The following is a 23,442-nucleotide window of genomic DNA, read 5'->3' as shown; positions in this document are numbered from 1 at the left end:
AATATCAAAACCCTGCGATGTAACACAAACAGTTTTGAAAGTTATTTATGCTGTATTTGCATTAAGGTTGCCTTACACCTTTTGAGAACATTTGATATTTGCCGTTTTGGGCTTGACGTATTTCCCTGAGCATAATAATCTCTAGTTGGGACCATTTGGTTACAAATAGTAGAATTTCATTCTTCTTAATGGCTGAGTAGTAATCCATGAAGTAGATGTACCAAGCTTCTTGATCCACTCCTCTTTGCATGACATTCTTGGTAGTCTCCATGTCTTTGCTATTGTAGATGGTGCTGCTAAATATAGGATTGCAGATCCCTTTCTCATATGCTGAATCCATTTGCTTTGGATATAGTCCCAGAAGTGGAAAAGCTCAGTCATTTGGCATGTCGATTTTCAGTTCTCTTCCCACTCTCCATAATGACTTCCATAGTAGTTATACTAGCCCACAGTCCCAACAAGAGTGAGAGAGGGTTCCTTTCTTCTCCATCCATGCCAGACGGCTTTGTTAATAGAGTTCTGAATGCAGGCCAATCTCCCTGGAGTTAGGGGGAATTTCAGTATGATTTTCATTTGTATTTCCCTGACAAGTCGGGAGCCTGAGCATTGTTCCATGTCTAGCCATTTGAATTTATTTTTTGAAAAAATTACTGTTCATTTCCTTCACCCATTTCTTCACAGGAGTGTTTGTTTTTGCTGTCATTCAGTTTCTGAAGTTGTATGTAAATCCTGGATATTACTCCCCTTGTTGTGTTGCACCAAGATTTTCTGCTATTCTATTGTTACTTCATCACTTTGTTGGTTGTTTCCCTTGCTGTACAGAAGCTTCTCAGCTTGATGTAGTCCCACTTGTTTATTTTGGTTTTAAATGCCTCTGCTTTTATTGGCTTTTCTGAAAAGTCTTTTCCAATTCCTATATCTTGGAGACTGCTTCCTATATTTTCCTCTAAAAGCTTGGTGGTTGCTTGGTGTAAATTTAGGTCCTTGATTGATTTAGAGCTGATTTTTGTATAAGGTGACAGGTGGGGGTCTTGCTTCTTACATCTGCAGGCCGCTATCCAATTGTCCCAACAACACTTGTTGAAGAGACCAGGATTTTCCCTTGCATTGTTTTCAGTTTTCTCGTCAAAGATTAGTTGGTTGTACATATGTGGGCTCTCTTCTGGGGTTTATATTCTGTTCCATTGATCTTCTTTTTGGTCTCTGTGCCTCTCTGTCTCTCTTTCTGTCTGAAAATATGGCTTTGTAATGCAAATAAGTAAGTCTGAAGGAGAAGGAGGAGGGAAGGAGAACAAACCTTCCTGGACAAACTCACTGTACAAGCATGATCACTGGGTAGAATGCCACAAACCCATTGTAATCACTGCCAAACCAAGAGTCATACTCCTTATGAATGCTCATAAAATTATGAATGCATATACAGGTTTTTCTCATTCACATGATCCTTAAAGTTAATCATGTGTTTTCTCATTGGTTAGATTTTTAAGAGAGATCATAAACATCCTGTAAATAAATAATAGAATTTATGAAAGAATAAAGGTATCTGAAACTGTACACAAATTCAACTCAACAAGCATTCATTGGGTGACTACTGTGAAAATAGTGGCAGACACTAAAGTCATACAATGAGGCATAGCAGTAACATAAGACACTTTCACATTTTTTCTGTTAGTCCTTCCACTAAGAATGTATGTCATCCATATCATATGATTTTATGTCACTAAATGCTGTTGTTTTGACTTTTTCGATTTTTCAAAACGTAGAAATCATTGTGCTCACAGAACACTTTAAAATGACATGGCCAGCTCCTTTATCTTCTTACTATACCATGCACCATCTCCATTGCCAAGGTCATCTCAATGCCCTCTGCAGCTAGACGACTATGGCTCATCATGCCCACATTCCAGCATGATAGAAGGTAAAACTGAAAGGAAAGTAGTACTTCTCGATAAGAACATATCTCTTCCTTTCCTTTAATAACTAGATGCACTGGGTTGCTCTTAGATGAAACTGGGTCTAGAAAATTTAGTTTCACTTGGGTTAGCATTTTCTCAGTTAAGAGTAACAAATTATACAGCCACAAAAAGGGGGAAGAAATGATGTCAAGAAATAATATAGTTTCTGCCTCAAGATGTTAAAATCAGATTGAAGTAGGTTGAGATGTGAGGAATTAATGAAAAAATTGATGGATTCATGTGACTGGGAAGTTTCTTGATGTATATAAACAAATGTTTCTTATTGATATTTTCTCACTCCTTTAGAGATAATGATCCAGATATTTTCTTGCCAATTATAAATGGAAACTCTCAGTGCTTCCAATATTTGCATTGAAAGATGTGAAATGAAAGGGAAAGCATAGGCATGTAGGCAAAACATAATACATTCACAGATTCAGGCTCACTCTTTTGGTAGTCCAATTTGTACCCAAACATTAAAAATAATAAATATGTGAATTATACATCTTAGATAACCCTACTAATGCAAACTTTAATGCCAACTATGATAGATTCTGAAGTCACCTAATTGATTCTTTAGAGGACATTTGAGAACATCTGGCCTAGAAAACTAGTATCAGCAAGTCTTTTGAAAATACTTTTATTTGTTTTTCATTCTATTAGAAAGACAGAGATAACTGGGCCAGGCTGAAAACAGGCATCTGGAACTCAGCCCAGGGCTCAGGGACCTAAGTGTGTGTTTTCCAGAGTCTGATTGGAAGCACAACTTTTGGAACTGAAATCCAGTTCTCCCATATTAAATATGGCATCCTATCTGACAATTGCCATACCAAATGCCCACCCCTCGGCTAATCATAAGTGTAGGTAACAAAAGCTGAGGATCACTCTGAGTGTGTCCTGCATATTATTCTAAGATCAGTGCAGCCAGGGATGGCGATGATGGGTCGCTACCAGAAGCTAATTTTGAGAAAACACCGTCACTATCCATAAGACCTGAGGGTCCCAAACAAGTACACTATATACAACTAATTCTAGGACAGCATACATATATATGAGAGCAACATAAACAAAATAGTTTATGCTAATTGAGGATGAATAGTATAGTACACATAGGAGAACTGGAGTCTTTAAAAAGGCAACATCATTCCATTTCCTTAAATAGTACTTTAAATTATTATAAACAATGCTTTTTAAAGATTTATTTATTTTTATTGGAAAGCCAGATGTACAGAGAGTAGGAGAGACAGAGAAAAGGTTTTCCACCCGATGGCTCACTTCCCAAATGACTGTAACAGCCAGAATGGTGCCAATCCAAAGCCAGGAGCCAGGAGTTCTTCTGGGTCTCCCATGCAGGTGCAGGGTCCCAAGGCTTTGGGCCATCGTCAACTCCTTTCCCAGGCCACAAGCAGGGAGCTGGATGGGAAGCAGGGCCGCCGGAATTAGAACCGGTGCCCATATGGGATCCTGGAGTGTGCAAGGTGAGAACTTTAACCACTACACTATTGCTCCAGGCCCATATTATAAACAATTTTTATAAATACAAAGCAAATTAGGCTCTAAGTCTTCCTCGTTCCTAGTGTTTTTTTTTTTTAAAGATTTAGTTATTTATTGGAAAGTCAGACATACAGAGAGTAGGAGAGACAGAGAGGAAGATCTTTCACCCGCTGGTTCACCCCCAAAAGTGGTTGCAACAGTCAGAGAGGTGCAATCTGAAGCCAGGAGCCCAGAGCTTCCTCCAGGTCACTCACCCAGGTGCAGGGTCCCAAGCGTTTGGACTTTCCTCGACTGCTTTCCCAGGCCACAAGCAGGGAGCTGAATGGGAAATGGGGCTGCTGGGATTAAAATGGTGCCCACATGGGATCTGGTGCATGCAAGGCAGGGACCCTAGCCACTAGGCTACCACACCAGGCCCCTTAGTGGTGTTTTTTAATGCCAATCTATAACATAATTTGGATTATTTGAAAAACACTCTTTAAAAATACCTGTCATTCACTTACCCTGGATCTTGTTTTTCAATTTTACTCATACATATTAAATGGCTTTTTTATGTTTCGTATATTACATACCACAAATCACAGAAAATGTATGATTTTTGTTTTTTGGTGTCTGGCTTATTTCACTAAGTTTAATAGTTTCAAGTCAGAATCATTTTGCCAAAGACAGGATTTTTTTTCTTTTTGTGCCTGTGTAGTGTTCTGTCATATGCAGCATTCCAATAAGCTAATAATTCATGAATTATTAATAACCAAGTAGTAGCCAAATAATTTAATGTAACCTAATACTGCCTCAGTGCCCCTGGATTCAAATCACAATATTATAACATGACATACTTAATGCAAAAATAAGAAGACATATGGGATTTGTGCAAATATCTAACAACAAAAATCTTTAATTCTTTTAGAGTTGTTTTACATATGGCAAGGAAAAAATGCACATATATATGGATTAAGAATGGTAGGCCAGCATGCTGGTTCAACTGGCTAATCCTCCACCTCCAAACATTCGCATCCTATACGGCCACTTGTTCATGTGCCAACTGCACCACTTCTGATCCAGTTCCCTGCTTATGACCTGGGAAAGTAGTGGAGCATGGCCCTAGTACTTGGGAAAAACTTCCTGGGTCCTGGCTTCAGATCAGCTCAGCTTTGGCCATTGTGGCCACTTGGGAAGTGAACCCGTGAATGGAAGATATTTATCTCTGTGTTTTCTTCTCTCTTTTATTCTGCCAATCTGCCTTTCCAAAATAAAAATAAATAAATCTTTAGAAAAAAGGAATGGAAAAAGTGTGGAGAGGAGAAACAGAAAATCAGTGGCTAAAAGGAGTAATTATAGATAAAGAATACCTTTCTCAAAACCATCTGAATTAATGTGATAATATTCACTTTGATACAAAGAAAATACAGAAAAACACAAGTAAGAAAATAGAAACAGTCAATAATCCTACCATCTACTCAAGAAATACTTCGATTATTATTAGCAAGGCAGATTTACAGAGAAGGGAGAGAAGGAAAGATATTTCATCCACTGACTCACTTCCCCAAATGGGTGCAATAGGCCAGAGCTGAGCCAATCTCAAACAGGAGCCAGAATCTTCTTCAGGGGCTCCCTGCAGGTTCAGGATCCCAAGATTTTGGGACATCCTCTGCTGTTTTCTGGAACATACTCAGGAAGCCGGATGGCAAGTGGGGCCACTGGGACACGAACCAGTGCCCATATAGGATGCTGGCGTTTCAAATAGAAGACTGGCGAATTTCATCAGCACAACAACCATGAGAAACACTCCTAAAATTTTTGGACCATTTGCTTCCTATCTTCTCACTGACTTTAACATGCGTTTTTCTTAAATATCATCCAGTTTAATTTTTAGTTAGTTCTTAACATGTTCATTGCAATTTGTAGATATAATTCTAAGAGCTTAATGATAATACCTTCTACCCTCATTTCCACCTTTCCCTCTATTTCTTTTTGCTTGTTAAGTTTTTGAGATAGCATAGTTTAAATTACTCATGCCATAAATATTCATCTAAAGCATGAGCGTAATGACAATATAATATTATATTATATGAATAGATTAGAATTTATTCTGTATGTTGTCTAATTTCCTAGGTCATTTCTAATCTTTTGTTGAGATAACAAATTTTTAATCATTTTAGTCATAATTTTTATTTATCTGAAAGAGACAGAAAGGAGCAGGCAGAGAGGGGTACAGGTACTGATTCTTTCTCCAAATGTCTGCAAGAACCAATGTTGAGTCCAGCAGTAACTGGAAACCGAGAACTCCATCCAGGAGTCTCACAAGGTGACAGAGACTCACATATTGAACCACTTACTGCTTGCCAGGTTGCACATCAGCAGGAAGCAGGACTCAGAAGCAAAGCTTGGATTGGAAGTCAGGGCCCCAAATATGGGATGTGGATAGCCCAGACCACTGCTCTACTGAAAGCCTGATCCCAGTTCACTTTTATACACAAATTTGTCAGAAACTCATTATGCTGAGAACAAAATATAAAAGGAAGAACAAATGGCAGAAAATAAAATGAAAATACATCTAAGGCTTTTGACAATATGCCCAAATGGACCTCCAAAGAAGTGTTCAAATGAACATTCACACTGGCAAATAAATGAACATTTTTTGTGTTTGGGGTCTTTTTTTGCAAGAGGAACATTGGTCATCATGACCAATTTAACCCAAAAATAATACTCTCTTATTTTACATTGCATTTGATTATTTGTGAGGTGATAATAAGGATTTGTCCAAATAATTAACTGTCCACTGTATGTCCAGGAGCACGAAAATGCCAGAATGTTACAAAATGTCCCCTTTCTCTACTGCTTTCTCTGTCTTCCCCAACCATATTCTCATTCTCCCTCTCTCTCTCCCTCTTTCTCTCTCTCTCTGTCTCTCTCTCCCTCTGTGTGTGTGTGTGTGTGTGTGTGTGTGTGTGTGTGTGTGTGTGTGTCTCATTTCAGTTTCCTACTCCACAGAATAGAGGAATATCTTAGAACCTGAACATTATATAATGGTTCATTTTCTACTACACATATTCAAAAGTATAATCAAACTTAGTTCTCATGCTATTTCCTTTGTTTGACTTTTGTATAATTGTAGGTTTCATTTCTTTTTCCTTTCCACTTAACGTGCAATACTAACAAATCTTGTCTCATTTTACTTTCCCTTTTTCATTTTAATTACCTAGGTGCTTCATAAGCGATAAACCTTCTGACTCTACCGATTTCCTAAAATGTAACCTCTGTGATCACAAACTATAATTATCTATACTTAATGTCATTTCTTTTCATAATAACATATCTGTCTGCATATTTTCATGACTTGAAAAAAGGTACATTAAATTTTCACCAAAAAATCTGAATAGATTCTCAGAAAATGTTACAATTCAATGAACATTCCTCTTCCAAAATAATTTTGACAATCACCAGGCATTAAGAGCATTTAAAAGTCAACAAACTTGGGCCCAGTGCAGTGGCCTAGTGGCTAAAGTCCTTGCCTTGCACATACCAGGATCCCATATGGGCACCAGTCCTAATCCCGACAGCCCCACATCCCATCCAGCTGTTTGTGGCCTGGGAAAGCAATCCAGAACAGCCCAAAGCCTTGGGTTCCTGCACCCAAGTGGGAGACCCAGAAGAGGCTCCGGGCTCCTGGTTTCGGATCATTGAAGCTCTGCTCATTGCAGTCACTTGGGGAGTGAATCAGCAGCTGGAAGATCTTCCTCTCTGTCTCTCCTCCTCTCTGTATATCTGACTCTCCAATAAAAATAAAATAAATCCTTTTTAAGGAGTCAATAAATCTACAATTTCATTGGGCTGTCCAAATGCACATGATATTCTTGGAACACAAGTGCCGCATAAGTGAGAACTATTTTTTTTCTTTTCTCTCTTCAGGAAAGACACCTTTCTACTATCATGTGAGCTTTAAAATCAACAACATCGACTATGACAGCAAGTTTAAAAAACCATACTCAGAAGAATATATGAGCCTAAATAAAAAAATAGTATCTGCGGTAAGTCGAAATTTTCTGTGCCTTGCCCTTTAAATGCCCAGTTCTTAGAAGCACTAGGACCTTACTCATCATCTTGCGACTTGGAAACAATTTTCTAATGCTACCTTAGCTCCAGGTTAGGAGAGTCAGCCCTTTCATTAAGTCAGTTAGCAAACAATTGCAGGAAAAAATAAAGACAGGTTTCAAGAACTCCAAGGAAATGCCTGATGTGTGAGACAGTCAATTATTGCTCAAATGAACAAATAGAAGGGAGGAATGTACGTGTGAAAATACATCAAAAAGTTCATGGACAATGAAACAAAAAAGATAACTTCCTTTCATTGCATGTAACAATCCATATATAGGAGGTGTCTTCAAAAAGTTCATTGAAACACCCTTTTGAAAACTCACATGTTTTAAAATTATTTTTTATGCCAAAGTAATCTTTCAATTCCATTTCTATACAAACTTTGTGAAGTATTTCCATATATTACACTTCCAGGAAGCATCACTAAGGATATATTGTTTCTGCTCCTTTTACTAGGTAGTCCTTCAAGCCAAAGGAAGGACCAAACAAAGATAGAATATATGGCCCAAAGCAAAAACCATCTTTTAAGTCCTTAAGGTTCAGTGAAAACTATGGAACAATTAAGAGCATGCATATACCTGAGTAAGTGATCAATGAAAGAGCCTGACCATATTTATGACATATTTCCAGTAGCAAACACTACTATAATTAAGTCAAATGATTCTGAAACCAGTCCGAATTCTGTCAAGATCAATGGCAGGACCACTCAGTCCCCACTTCCCCTGCAGCTACCTGACAAGACATCTTCAGATAGGATCAGACATTGGCTGAACCTGTGACCATCCAATTATATCCCTAAGCCATAATAAACTCAGACTTGATGTTCCTGGCAAGCTTTTTGCCATTTTCCTAATATTTTATAGAAAATAAAGACAGGAAATCCCTAGGTTTAGTATTGTGATAAGAAGAAAAAAAAACAGAGACAATTCAACATAACAACTAAAAAATAGGCTTTAAACTTAATATTCCTGCAACCACTTACCAGCCTTATGATCATAAGCAAGGTGATGTTTAATTTCCAGCACCTTAGTTTCTTCAACTAAAATTACCTCAACCAGAGCGCATTACTCATATTCTTAGGTACATAACAAAATTTATATATATGTGTGTACATATATACACACACACACATATATGTAATTTTAGAATGAGTCCAAAAATGCCCACACTAACAAATCATCATTTGTGCTGTAAATTAGCACCATTCATTCAAGTCCTGGCTGGTCCACTATCAATCCTGACAGCTTCCTTCGGGTTCCTTAGCAATTCTCACTCCTAGTTTCTAATTCACTGGCACTAAGTCACTGACTGTATGTTTCTCGAGCTTTCTGTTTTCATTACACATGTTGGAGTGCCTGCTTTTACATGCCCATCTTTCCATTGTTCATGGAGCACAATGACGCTCCACATATTACAGTTATTATCATACACATGACATTCCTAAGTTCTGATGATAATAATATGTACCAACAGAGTTGTGAAACATTAGACAAACCTACGTTTAAGTCATTATGATAAATGCAACCTATGTTTCAACTGATTTCCATTATGTAATTCATGTGATGATTTACACTAAAAGCAAAATTGTATCAAGATGTGTCTTAATTATATTTTTTACTAGATCTTATGGAATTTCATATTTTACATATGTAGTCTCCTAGTCAAAAGTCATTTAATATTGATCTTATTTATATGTAGATCTCCAGCAGACATGGTATCCAGTAAAACTGAATAAAAGCCCTAGAAATTTAGGGGGAGAAAAAAAATCTGTCACTACTTTCACTAACTTTCAGTACTGATCCAGATCATTTTGTTTATGACAATGCAGCCATCATGAAGTTAATTCACCCAAAATCATACTAAACACATGCTTCCACTCTGTGACTTAGGATCCTATAATTTAAGAACACACAGATTTTCTAAAATCTTGAGCACACCTCAGTTTACGGAAATTCCATAAGATTCAATAAACATTCCAAAATATTCAGCCAAAATCAGCATGACTATAAATATATTGGGTTGTTTATGCCCAAAGCGACACTGGTAGGTGAAAGGCACTTAAAATTACTGGATCACACTGGGTAATCAAGCTTATAAACGAAGTCTTTTAACAGAGCCAAAAGCAGGAGGAGACATTTTAAGTCAGAATAAAACCAAGACATTTATCAAATAAATTTTCCATTGAGTTAAGTTGAACTTGCTAGAGACATACATATTTTCAAATATGCCCCTCTTTGGGAAAGCCTATCCAATCTCATATAAACTATGAAATTCAACAGAGGAAGAAATATATGACTTTAAATGATAACAAAATAAATTAAAATGTTCAGGGTCTATTCCACCTAATGGGTTGGCAGTGCTGCTTCATTTTAGGGAAAATTCTGTTAGGTTCATTCTATACACATATCAGAAGGTTAATATAGGAATTCTAACATGGTTGATAACTCAAAAATTACTGCACTCTCTGATCCAAGTTATGTTTAAAACAAAATATGTAGCTGATTAATGAAAGTCATTTTCACTAAGTTTCCAGGCCCAAAGGAACTAAGCAAGGTTTATCAAAAATGGAGTGAACATTATTTTCCATAACTGGAAAAAAAAAACACATGGAGAAATCAACTCCAGATATTCAGGATATCTGTATTTGTGCCTGTAACCCACATGGAGCACCTGGTTCCATTCTTAGCCAGCCATCAAGTCACTGGAAGGCAGTGGAGAAGGCTGAAGTAATTGGATTCTTCCCACTGATATGGAATGCCTAAACTGAAGTCTCAGCTCCCGTATTCTGTCTATGTGGCTGCACATTTGGTCATCTCTGGAGTAAAGAAGGACATAAGAGGTGGTCTATCCATCTTCTTTCTCTATCTCTCCCTCTCTCCCTTCCCATCTCTCTCCATTCCTTCTCAATCTCTAGCTTCATTTTCCCTACACTCATTTCATCCAACATAAATGAAAACCATTTACATTGACAACTTCTAAAAGAGAATGTGAGTGATCACCCTTGGATCTCTGTCTAGCCCATGTGAGAGGCCTAGGCACACTGTGTCCCCAGGGGAACCCCCTGATAGTAATCTTGGCTAACCGGGACTCCAACCTGGCCTGTTCACTGGACATGCAGAGAGCAGTGGGTCACACCCCAGTCTCTCTTCTCTGTCTGGGGATGAGCTGTGCTAGGATTTCCTGATAAGCAACTCTAAGGAGTCAAAAGCTACCCATAACCTGCTTGCCAACCACATGTGATGAATATCACCCAGGGCATAGCTGTTAGCCTAGGTGCTAGCTTTTTTGTTCTTTGAGTCAAGGTCTACCTGCCCAAGAGCTGAGGCTCAGCTTCCAGCCCTGCATGAGAAACATGATTTTTGAGTTGGTTGGAGGGTCCAGAGAGATAGGTATGCTTACAAGCCACTTACAATGTCACTATTGGATGTGAGAACAATTGGACTGCCCTTCTACCTTCCCCATTTTCTAATACTATTTAAGCCTGTAAGTTCCAATAAATGGGCATCCTTCACCAGTTTGTCTCTGTGGCCTAAGAATATCGCCATCCCACCCTCAGTGGTCTCAGGGCCTGCGAGCAGGAGTAAACCCCCAAAAGAGAAGATAGTCTCCTCACCGTATAATGAGTTCCTTCCCCAGTCTTAACTATCTCAGTAAATAAGATAAAAATCAACACAGTTACTCAATCAGAAGCTCCAAATACTGAGTGTGTGTAACTGTAATTTTCAAGTAAAAATTAAGAAATCTTTAAAAATAAAAATTAAAGAAGAAATGAAAGTGGTCAAGAAAAGGCAAATATTTTCAGCTTTGTAAGTATGTCCAGGTTGTTCACTGCATGTCTCTCAAGATGGCTTATATTTGCTGGGGGAGCTGGTCTTCAGTTTAACGAACTGGTTTCACGGTAATGACCATTTGTTCCTCTCAGGGATTTGATTTTCACTGGACTTGCCACATGGACTTGTCCTTTGCTAATTTCTAGTGGGCTCTGCCATCATCAAGCTTGGTTAATAAAGGCTCCATAATACAAAATAAATAAATGAAAATAACAATTAGAATTTTACTGAATCTATAATAGGGCTCTTAACCTTGATGAATGTTGTGCTTTAAATTTCATTTTTAAAATTGTGTGAAGAACAATTCGCAATATGGAAAGGAAGAAGGAAGGAGGGCAGAAGTATCAGTATGCTCCAGAATCTATACAGTGAAACATGAACATTTTTTATTTTATATAAATAAGTTAAAATGTAAACAAATATATATGTGTATATATACGTGTATGTATACACACCCTAAGAAAAGAAACCTATAATGACTTTTTCATTTCCCTAGTGTGTGCATATATATATAAATAAAGAAAAGTAATAACAAATATATAACCCACATCAATTGAAGCACAAGACCATCTCATATAAAAAGGATTATATTAGTATAGACATGTTTTGGCTTGATTTTTCCCAGTTCTTCGTCTCCTTCTACACATGTCCCAAATACCATTTCTAAACAACCCACATTAACAATAGCACATATATTTTTTCCTTATTTCACTATTTGCTTATATTTGGCATATAGGAAAATAAGACACAGAGACGTTTGTCCTATGTTGCCAAAATGGAATTAAGCACAGAATTTTGCAAGTTTTTTTTTCTCTGTATGCCACCAAAATTCCTCCAAGTAGGTATAAGGGTCTATTGTATCCTTTTCAATTAGCCGTAAGTGAATATACCACAACGCTTCCAACATCACTTGTATTTCGAAACAGTCACTACTTCTAGTTTTTTACTAATGTAATCAACATTGCAAAAAATATCCTCACGTGCAAGCCCTGCAGTTATTCAAAGATTTCCAGACTAAAAAATGTTTAATTAAATGGGGTTTTTAATTCTAAGAAATGCTAACACATTACTTTCAAAGAGATTAAAACCACTTCTATTTCCAGCACTAAGTATGTGCAAGTGTCTTGCCTGCATTTCCATCAGTCATTAGTGTGCTTTTTATCTTGTGTCAGTTTGATAATTATATTTAAGCATGAATTCAATTGCATCAAAATTAATTTTCATATATATGTATATATATAATATATATATTTAGTTTCACTTTCCAGGTCACAAAACTAGATAGCAAAAATAGCAATGATCCTTGCAAACTGATACCATGCGTTTTAATTATTAAATTTTGTTTCTAAAGTATAATAACCTTTTTATTAATGCATAGTAACTTTATTTATTTTCCACATTGTAGCATTTAATGTATGTATACAATACATAATGAAAATGATAAGTGACCTGTGTATTGTCTCAGGCATGTATCAATCCCCTGTGTTTTTATGCAAGCTATTTTGAAATATTTGATTAATGATTCTCAACCATTTTAGAAGTTATTCCTCTTGACTTGGGAAAATCTTAACACTGTAAATTGGATGATTTAAAGGAATCATTTAATTCCTCTGAGATGGAAGGAGTCAAAAGGAAACTGCCATATACTGATAATTGGTCACGCTGAATAACATGCATGTTAGTAACATTTAAGCTGTTATATAAAGCTTTCTGAAGTGAAAAAAATTAAAATGGACAAAATTAAATGTAAATCACTGTTTTGTTTTATATCAGATGAATGAAACATTTCATGGATCTGAATTGCGAAGACAGTATGTCAAATCTCATACTGTTCAAGTAAGGTATGTACAACTGACTGAAAGGCAGCAAGAAGAAATTTTTCCTTCATTTATATATTTCATATGCAACAGAAAAAGTTCTGCTTGACATACAACTGAAGGGTTGAAATAAATTGAAATTTGGTGTCTCAAAACCCTTATTAACATCCCAGCATGGTGGCCTAGTGGCTAAAGTCCTTGCCTTGCACACGCCAGGATCCCATATGGGCACCAGTTCTAATCCTGGCATCCCCGCTTCCCAGCCAGCTCCATGCTTGTGGCCTGCAAAAACAGTCAAGGATGGCCCAAAGCTTTGGGACCCTGCACCAGAATGGGAAACCCAGAAGAGGCTCCGGGCTCCTTGCTTTGAATCGGTGTAGCTCTGCCCATTACAGCTACTTGGGGAGTAAATCAGCAGATGGAAAATCTTCCTCTCAGTCTCTCTTCTTCTCTGTATCTGACTTTCCAGGAAATTTTTTTTTAATCTTTAAAAAAAAAAAAGTACCTTAGTCACTAAGCAAGTGATAGCACAACCAGTTGGGATGTCCACAACCCATGTAAGCATTCCAGAATCCCAAGCAAATTAACATATTTATTATCCCAATAAGCAGTGTCCTTCTGAATGAGCAATATTATAATCCTATATTAATCACATACACTGGAGAAAAATCATACAGGCCAATACATACTCTGTATGGGCAGCTAGGTTCCCTCAAGGAAGCATATTGGGTTTTCTTCTTTATTTATAAGACCAATGATAGACAGTACCCGCCCTGCTGTGCATTATATGTGTTGTGTTTCTCTTCGTATTTGTCATCAGTATTATTAACTATTAAATGTTATAATCAAATTCTGCGATTGATGCTGCACAGGAGCTACAGAATGAAGAGTATAAGAATTACCTTAATTATCCCATGGGAACTCAACTCAGGATAAGATACAGCAAAATAAGACCAAATGTCACCTTTTAAATGTTTATTTAGTACTATCAGTTCTACTGAATTCTCAAGAGCAAGGTAGGGACAGAATTTCTCTGGAAAGAGGAGACAACATACATAATGGATTAACAAACAATGTAGTAGAAGGTATTCTTTAAATGCACTAATTTCATTTGTCAATGGGAAAATTGCATGAAATTCTAGCAAAAAATTCTGAATGTGAATACTCTACAATAATACCTATAGCTGGCTTGTAAAAGTTACATCTGTTTGGAAATATGGAGCCCTTGTATGCAGAAACTACAAAAAAAAATACAACATCTGAGAAAGAACTTGTGAAGTCAGTCCTATCCATAATAGCTACAAAGGTTTCAGTGGGAAGGATATGAAAGATCTCTGCTGTGAAAATCACAAAATATTAAGGAAAGAAATAGAGATACCAAAAAAATGGAAAGAGCTTTAATGTTCATAAATTGAAAGAATTACTATCACAAAAGCGCCCATACTATTCAAAGCAATTTACAGATTCATCGTGACCACAATTAAAATATCAAGGATGTTCTTGCTTTTTTGTAAGACAAAGATGGCAAACTTAATCAAGATGATTGTAAGCTTAACTGTTCTCTTTTTTTTCCCCTTGGTTATTTTCCTTTTAAATAATTTTTCCTTTTTAATTGATTTCTAATTTTTAAAGCTACTTATATAAGAACAGAATTATCTTCCCTCCCTCTCAGATTCACATTCTCTGCTCCCTTATTTTCTAATTTTTATTTTAATTCTTTCAATGACATACTTCCAATTTAGATAATCATAGCCTTAATCCTCCACTAAATAAGGAATTGATTGAATAATAAGTAAAATAGTATAGACAATGACTATAAATAACAATCAAATCTCAAGATGTGAATTTCACTCATGTATATCACATTTTTAATGTTCTCTAATTATGACAAATCAATGGAAACATATGCTATTCATCTTTGGGGGATTGTGTTATATCACTGAGCATAATGACCTGCAATTTCATCCATTTTGTTGCAAAAGACAGGATTTCATTCTTTTATATTGCTGAGTAGTGTTCCACTGTGTTTATATATTTTTTCACATTTTTTTCTTATCCAGTCATCAGCTGAGGGACATCTGACTTAATTCCATGTTTTAACAATTGTGAACTGAGGTGCTTTAAATGTGGTGGTTACAAATAACTCTTCCATATACTGACTTAATTTCCTCTGGTTAAATTCCTGGAAGTAAATGATTGGGTTACATGGCAGATCTATTTTCAGACTTCTGAGGAATCACCATACTGTCTTCTATAACTGTTGTGCTAGTTTACATTCCCATAAGAAGTGTAATAATGTACCCTTTTCCCATGCATAATGGCCAACATTTTTGTTTCTTTGTTTGTTTTGGTTTGGTTTTGTATGCTATCCATTTGAAATATATATATGTGTGTTTGTGTTTATGTATGTATATATATATGGAATATGTAGGTATATATTAAAATTTTACAGAAACTAAAACAAAAGAAGGCTAAGATGGTACCTCGACAAGATGCTTGACAGATTTAGTAAATAATATAGCAGTAATTTGAACACAAATGATTGCATCTAAATTTTGTATCAGTCTTTCTCACATGAAGGCTTTGCTTCTTTTCCACACAGTAAAAAAAATGAATTAGAATCGTACATTGTTCCCTTTTATAACATCTTCAAAGTTTCCCACAGTAATTCTGAGTGATTCCTTATGGTAATACAAGTGACCCTACTTAACCTGGCCCTTGCCCCCCACCCTCTATCTGTCTCTCTAGACTCATCTCATGCCATCACCTTCACTCAAACTTTATATTCATTACTCATCTGCTACTATTCCTCCATTCAACTAACTCTACATGTTCCCATCACGGGGTTGTCAAAATAAACCTACACTAATAAACAGAAAAGAAAATGTGATTAAAGGGTAAAGCAATGAGAGGAAAGAACCCAACTCTACTGAAACAAAGGGCGATAGGGTTTTACAGATATAGGTAAAAAGCAAGCGCTTATAACCATGTTTAGCTTCTAATTGGCTTTACCACAGGAAAAGTCAGGAAAAGTAAACATCTGTTTTCTTAGTGTCACAGAGTAGTTTTACAGTTCCCAGAAAGCTGCTCGCTGAAGTTAGGTAGGTCCCACTCTCCCATGGAAGTTGCAAAGGAAGAGGACTGTCTAATATTTACTGATGCTGCAGGGAACATTGAGCCCATGTTGTCCAGGGTCTTTGCAGTGGTGTTTCCTCCTCCTGGAATATTCCTCTCCCAGATCTTAGCATGACTCCCTTCTTCTCATTGTTAAGATCTCACTTCAAAGAGGCTTTCTCTCCTACTGGAATATCAACAGGATCCTGTGGTCAGCCTGGCATATTATCTGGACTGATAGAAATTTGTCAAGGGAACCAATGAATGGCAAGTAAAGAACAGAAAGGAAAACTTCCTGTTACAAAGCATTATAGGCATTTTGTTACACACGACGGAAGAGTTTTTTGTGAATCATGAGAAGACAAAATTAAAATAACTCATGTTTACAGTGAAAAAGAGGATCATATGACCCCATTGATATCAGAATTGCAGTACACAAGTCTAGATTTAGCTTTGGTTTCAGATTGTTATTTGACCCAAGAGATAAGTTCAGCATGACCCCTGTGGCTGGACAAAATATTTAAAATAAAGTTACATGCTATGTCTTGTCTGCTCCCTAAGGGAAAGAGAACTGTCCCCTTACAAATTAGATAAGACCTCTGAGAAACAAAAAGCAGAAAAACAATGAGAATAATTAATACATTTGCATTACATTGCTAACAATTTAATATTATGTGAAGGAAGTAAAAATAGCATATTTGCAACAACCTAAGGAAGAGTTTCTGATACATATATATCTTAAAACATAAAATGATACAGTGACATAAAAATAGCTAATTCTTTTCTTTTAAATTATCTTCAAAATTACAGTAATAAAAATTATGCTTACTCAGAAAATACCAGATCCTGGACATGGTTTTCGTTTTATGTTCATGAGTGTTACAAAGGCTTGGAAGTAGTTTTTAGACTCCTCCTTGAGTTACATAGATTCACAATTGCTCTTCATTTTCAAACATACAGAGTCTTGCTTGAGGAAAAGTAAAGAGGCACAGAGACAGAACAAAGCATAATAGAGACTGTATAGTCAGCACAATTATTTGCTTTTAAAATTTCTGGCTTATACATTGCATCTTCAAGTCAGAATTACAAATGAAAGTGCTCTATGCTAATATTTTTGCTGTCAGTACTGATTCCCAACAGATGAGAGACAAAGGACCCACTATTGCAAATTTTGCCTCCATTAAAATAAAGGAAAAATAATAAAGCAATTCTCTCATATTATCTGTTACTTTGCTATTTTCCACTGGCCCTTCCTATAGAGTTCTCACTTCATTCATAACACATGCATATATTTCATTAAGAAATGATTTTGCACAGTGCTTGAGATTTGAATACACACGTTATCAAAAGATGCTTCCCATATATAGTGGTATTTACAAAGACACAGTAAATAAGACTGCCATTTCAGAGATGAAGAAGCTTGGGTACAGCAAACAGGTGTCTCTAGTCAAGGAGCTGGCCAATTACAAATCCAGCTCTCCTGAATGTAAGTCACACTCTACCGGGAGTGGGAGACATCTGGCCTGTGGGCCATATAAGGCCATATTCCTTAGTCTGGTCCTGCAATATAACCACAACAGGCACTCAAAAATGTACAGCAGACAAACCTTAAGTTGATAATTTTATATGGACTATGAATAATGTTAAAAATATCCCAATGACCCTTGACACTGCTTCTGCTATGTCTATCAAGTACTATTTCCATTCTCTTGGGAAACTAAGAGAGTTAATTAAGTATAATATAATTCCACTTTGTCATCACCTTAACCTTTACTTGTGAAGGAACTGCACATCTCTGCCCCTGAGAATAACAGAGTTCAGCATTTAAAGCATAATTTATTTTCCTGTTTATGTTTTGCAGCCGATCCAAAGGGAAGGTGTTAATACATGCTGTGCTGAAGTTTGAATCTTTTTATAAAAATAATGCAGCGAAATATTGGGATAAGGTTGAAAGCATTTTATATCAAAAGCTAAAGGGTAAAATTGGGTCTTTACTTATAGATTTTTCTACATTTAGATTTTCAGGTAAGACTTTATATGCTTTTCATCTTTTAGTATGGTGCTTTTTTGTACAGATGAAAATAGCATTTCTATCCAGAAATATCATTTAATGTTTAAGGACAGCTAGTTTTAACCATTAGTAATATTACTTTGTCTTAAATATTCTGTGTGCCATGATACCTTCCTCAATATTCTTTAGCTCAAGAATCTAGACTCAAATTTCTGAATTTTAGAACTCTTTTAACATCCAACTTACTTCTCTATGCACCATTAATGGACATTATCTCTCTTCTCATGTATAATCCAAATCTTAATCTTAGTCACCTGACAGTATTCTGAACATTTCTAAAAGATGAGGATCATAAATGTCTCTCAGATCTCGATCAAAGGGTAGTCACCAGGGTACACAGTTTGGAATTGGGCCACGAGTTATCTGCTACAACAAATATGCACAAGGACAAAATGCTAGTGCTACCCTTAAAGGAAGGACTAAACTGTTCGGGGCAGAGAGGGGAATGGGTTTTTACACCAATGGTTCATTTGCATGAAACATCAGAAACATCAAAAACAAGATCTGAACATACTTTACCACAACAAAAAGCCATTGTGTTATAAAAACATGACTTTTCCTGGGATATTATATACTCTTTCTTAGAGCCTTCTTTATCACAGAGGTCATCCTGTGTGTGGTGACATCAAAGGAATGGAGAATTGGAAATTAACTGTCCAATTTGAAGAGATATTTTTCTACAAAGGCTTATTTTTAGAAACTCATTTGCTAAGATATGAACTCAAATTTCAAGATGTAACTTGTATTATGTTCCTAAGCATTATAAAATTCCAAAAAAGTGCTGCCTGAGGCCCATTTTCAGATTTGTGGTTTTGCTTAGTAGTTTTACATTAGTTTCACTTGTTTTGATGCCACCCTAAAATTTCATGAAGATCAGTGAGTGACTGTTATATATAGCATCTCAAGAACAAATGATGCTTTGTGTTTTAATCTCTGTGTTTAATTAATCCTTTACTCTTTCCTGACTACCTTTCATCAAAAGCTAGATACCTCAAAAAATTAAACAAAAGCTATACAGGTACAAGCTTGAACCAGCAGCTGACCAAAACAGTTCTCCAAATCACAGTGAAGCAATTGGACACCTGGCTCTCACTCAAGTCACTCTCAGGATGAGAAATCCTCACTGATTACCACATGAATGAAACTGTGTCTCATGAATCTGTGACAAGTTTATCTAGGCAGTCAAGGATACTGTTCATACGTCATTGAACAACCTGGCCTTCTTATGTGACTCGTTAGTTCTATTACTTAACACCAGTACCTACAAATGTCAAGGTTGTGAGTTTTATTTCACACAACTGCTAAACAGAGGGAAAGGTTGCTACCACCTACAGCATGGGCTTACACATCATTGCCCAGAGATATTAGCATCAATGCTGTAGTACTGTGCACAGAAAGAGGTGACACAGCATAGTGGCTAACATCATGGATTCCACTATGAGATTACCTGAGATTTTAATTTCAATGCCTTTGTATATTAGCTGTGCAACTTTGGAAAATTTACTCAGTCCACCATTTATTGTCTCATTATGAGAATGATGATGAGAATTTTAAAAGTAGTTCACTTAATCCATTGTACAAATGTCAAATACCTAACACATACAAAGCACTTTAAAAAGCAGGATTGGTATAAAGGAAGAATTGTGAGTTTTGAGGTTTTTACCCATGAGGAAAAACACAGTCCAAATGTATGTCTTGTGGATTCTAAATTTGTAAAGCAACCAGATAAATAGATTATTGAAAGATAAAATAAAGGGATGGAGGAAGAGAGAGAAGGAGAGGAGGGAGAGAAAAGGGGAAGAGGGATGGGAGAAAGGAAGGAGAGAGAAAGAAGGGAAGGAGGGAGGGAGGGAAGAACAGGTGCTGAGCAAAAATTATCGAAAGCAATTCACAAAAGGTATTAAATTCATTCATTTTCCTGGTGATTTGAATTTAGAAGGTAATGTAAGATCATTATTTTTCAAACATTTCCATAATTTTCAGGACCTGGACCACTTTTTAAAATAAGTAATGAAGAATTTAGGTATCTTTTTCAAAAACAAAAAAGTAAATACTAAAGTTTTGTTATCCTCTGTTCTAATTTATGAACATAGAAACATATATTCAGGATTGAATAATATGGGGCAGGTATTGTGGTGCCGTGGGTTAACATCCTGCTTGTGACTCCTGATCCACACAGAACTCCTGTCCCAGTCCCAGCCATGCTGCTTCTGATCTAGTTCCCTTCTAATATGAATGGAGTCAGCTGATAATGGCTCAGCTTCTTGAGTCCTTGCCACTCATGTGGGAGTTCCTCATTCCTGACTTCAACTAGCCCAGCTCTAGCCATTGTAGCCATTTGGGGACTTAACAGAGAGATGATAGCTCATTCTCTCTCTCTCTCTCACTCTCCCTCTGTTTCCTTTTTAAATTAAAAAATATACATATTTTTAAAAGACTGGATAATAAGATAATTATGCATATGCAATAATGTATTTACCAAAACAAGATTAATATTAAAATAAATATATTCATAAATGTAAATATTTCTACTTTCTCTCCTTAACTTGTAGATATTGCAATGCTGGAAGCAGAAAATCTTCTCAATACCTGTAAGTATATCAACCAAGAGTTATCATCCTAGCAAAAATTAATTCCTCAGATGCCAGAAAGGATTTTCACTTGAGAGTCAATATAGTGGTACAATAGGACACCTGCTTTTAGAAGTTTGTATGAAAGACACTGTAGTTGGTCTGATACCACAGCTTTAAGTTAAGCTACACGTAACCACATGGAACAAAGTCTGGAGACCAGCAGTAACAACTAGGAACTTAAGAATTTGAAATGAAACTCATAGTTTTTGAGTCTCACATATGCCACTTAAATAGCTAGATGAACTTACTTACACGTTATTTAATTTTTCCAAGGCTCCATTCCAATTGTTGTGAAAATAAAGTAGAATAATACAAGAAAATCATCAAAAGGAATGTATGGCTCATAATAACCACTCAAGAAATGTCAATTATCTGTATTTTCTGTTTTCCTCTTGGAAACTCCAAGTCCAGGAATTTACTATAGAATTCAGTCTTAACAGCCAACAAAGCCTAGTGTGCAAAACAATAATAATAATAATAATAATAATAATAATAATAATAATAATAATAATAATTTGCCATAGATGTAAGGAGCTTTTCTGTTACTGACCAAAGACAGTCTGCTTCCATTTTCCCAACATCTGCCCTGGGAAATGTGATCTCCTGGTCACAGAAACCTGGAGCAGGCTGCCAGGAAACACACTGCTTTTATCTGGAAACTGAGATTGGTAGAGAGCGCTGGATTAGAGAAATCACCCACAAGAACCAGGTGACACCAACCCCAGGCTCTCCATCTCCCAAAGTCATAGTGCAATTATTTCTGAGAAGCTTGACCAAAAGTTAAATGCAAAGACATTCTTTGATTATCTTGCTTTCTTGTAGATTTTAACTCAAAAAATCTCAAGCATGTTAATAAAACACTTTAAAACCGATCATTCCAATGAAAGTCAATATCGATAAATATCAAAATTCACAACCAGGAATTTGTCAGGTTCAAAAAAATTCAATCAAGTAAGTAATAGAAGGAGTGTTAAGAAAGATTGACTCAATTCTCTGCTCTCACAGTTAGAACACTAAACAACCATCATTTCAGTATTCTAAATCCAACTTGACCAAACTAGGAATTTAATCATTTTTTAAAAGGAGGGAGGGGTATAAAAAATGAACAGGGTTAAAAAGAAGAGTTTTGGTATGTGACAAAGAGTGAATTAAAATGTATTAACAAGGCAATGGAGAGGTAATACAGACTCACAAGACTTGCTCACGTTCTGAAGGTATTAACCAGCAAACTTCATTATAACTTTAAGTCCCTGAAATGTGCTGTATGATCTCTCTTGATATTATAACAAAGCTGTAAGGTAACAGGTAAGACTGGCAGCAACAATAACAAGGTGAAATACCAAAATGCTGGCAGAAAGCTTGACAAACAAAACAATCATGAGCAAGTGAAACTTTAGAATGGGCGTTGAGGCGTGGATACAAATTAGTTTGGAATTCTGAGTAAGCAGAAACTGGGAACTGGAGTCACATGGGTGACGTTCTGCTCATCTTTGTTTTCATATTCCTCTGGTCGAAGTTGAGTAAAAGCAAACTTCCCTTAGGAGTGACCCAAAGAGAAGGGACCCAGAACTGCCTCTGGTTACTGGATTATGTGTTTTTTCCTTCACAGTGTCCATCATATGGGAGTGAAAAGATAATGGGAGAGCAAAGGAAATCACATTCAAGGGGTCCCAGTGAGAAAGAGGGGTCACAGAAGCACCCACTCGGCAGAGTGATTTTTATGAAGGGGCTGCCCTGCGGGTTTGAGATTTGGGCTGCACAACAAAACAACCTAGAATCAAAGGAATACGTGAAGACTTACAGAACTAATTAACAACTCGAAAGAAATTATGTTACCCTCCACTGTGCCTTTAATGCCTTCCTCAGGGAAGACTATCTCAAAGTATATCTAGTGGCGGAAAGTCAGTATCTCCCTGAAACAACTGACCATTTCACTTTCCCAATCATTTCTTAGCCTTAATATTGTTGTTACCAGGGATGTTCTGTGTGTTAGATGAAACCGATCACTACCTTCGTCTGTACCCACGAGGTAGTAGTCGTCCCTCTCCTCCAAATGTGACAACTCAGAAAGTCTTTAATCATTGCCAAATATCTTCCAGAGAGAAAGTGTGGAAACTTTCTCTGAGAGCCACTGTTTTAATCCATGCCTCCTACATTGATTTTGGCCAATTATTTGCTCTCCAATTCTTTGGAGCATACTCATCACAGGAAAGTGATTCTATAATCAAATACCATTTTTATTTCCAGAAGACTCATGATTACATTGCTGAACCATTACTTTCACAAATATATTTTAAGCTCCTTTTATGTGGTAAGTTCATGGTAGGTTCTAGAGATTCATGTTTTTCAAAAACAAAACAAAATAGATATAGATATAGATATATACATAATATATACATGATTCCTCTGCTCTGTTTATTAATAAAATAACAT

The 23,442-nt window shown here is 36.4% G+C and overlaps 1 protein-coding gene across 1 annotated transcript in view; it reads left to right on the top strand.

Annotated features, from left to right (window-relative positions):
* The window catches only part of LOC121147431 (transmembrane protease serine 11C-like), a 38,086-nt gene that overhangs the window by 7,908 nt on the left and 6,736 nt on the right, over positions 1 to 23,442 (top strand). Inside the window, exons 3-5 of the mRNA XM_040967282.1 lie at positions 7,359 to 7,477; positions 13,148 to 13,215; positions 18,167 to 18,330. Coding sequence (XP_040823216.1) covers positions 7,359 to 7,477; positions 13,148 to 13,215; positions 18,167 to 18,330 — 351 coding nt within the window. The remainder of the gene's footprint in view (positions 1 to 7,358; positions 7,478 to 13,147; positions 13,216 to 18,166; positions 18,331 to 23,442) is intronic.

The sequence above is a fragment of the Ochotona curzoniae genome, unplaced genomic scaffold (genome assembly GCF_017591425.1).
Source record: "Ochotona curzoniae isolate NIBS_2020 unplaced genomic scaffold, NIBS_Ocur_1.0 scaffold_4506, whole genome shotgun sequence".
Taxonomy (NCBI): Eukaryota; Metazoa; Chordata; class Mammalia; order Lagomorpha; family Ochotonidae; genus Ochotona; species Ochotona curzoniae.
This window is presented reverse-complemented; position numbering and strand designations above follow the sequence as displayed.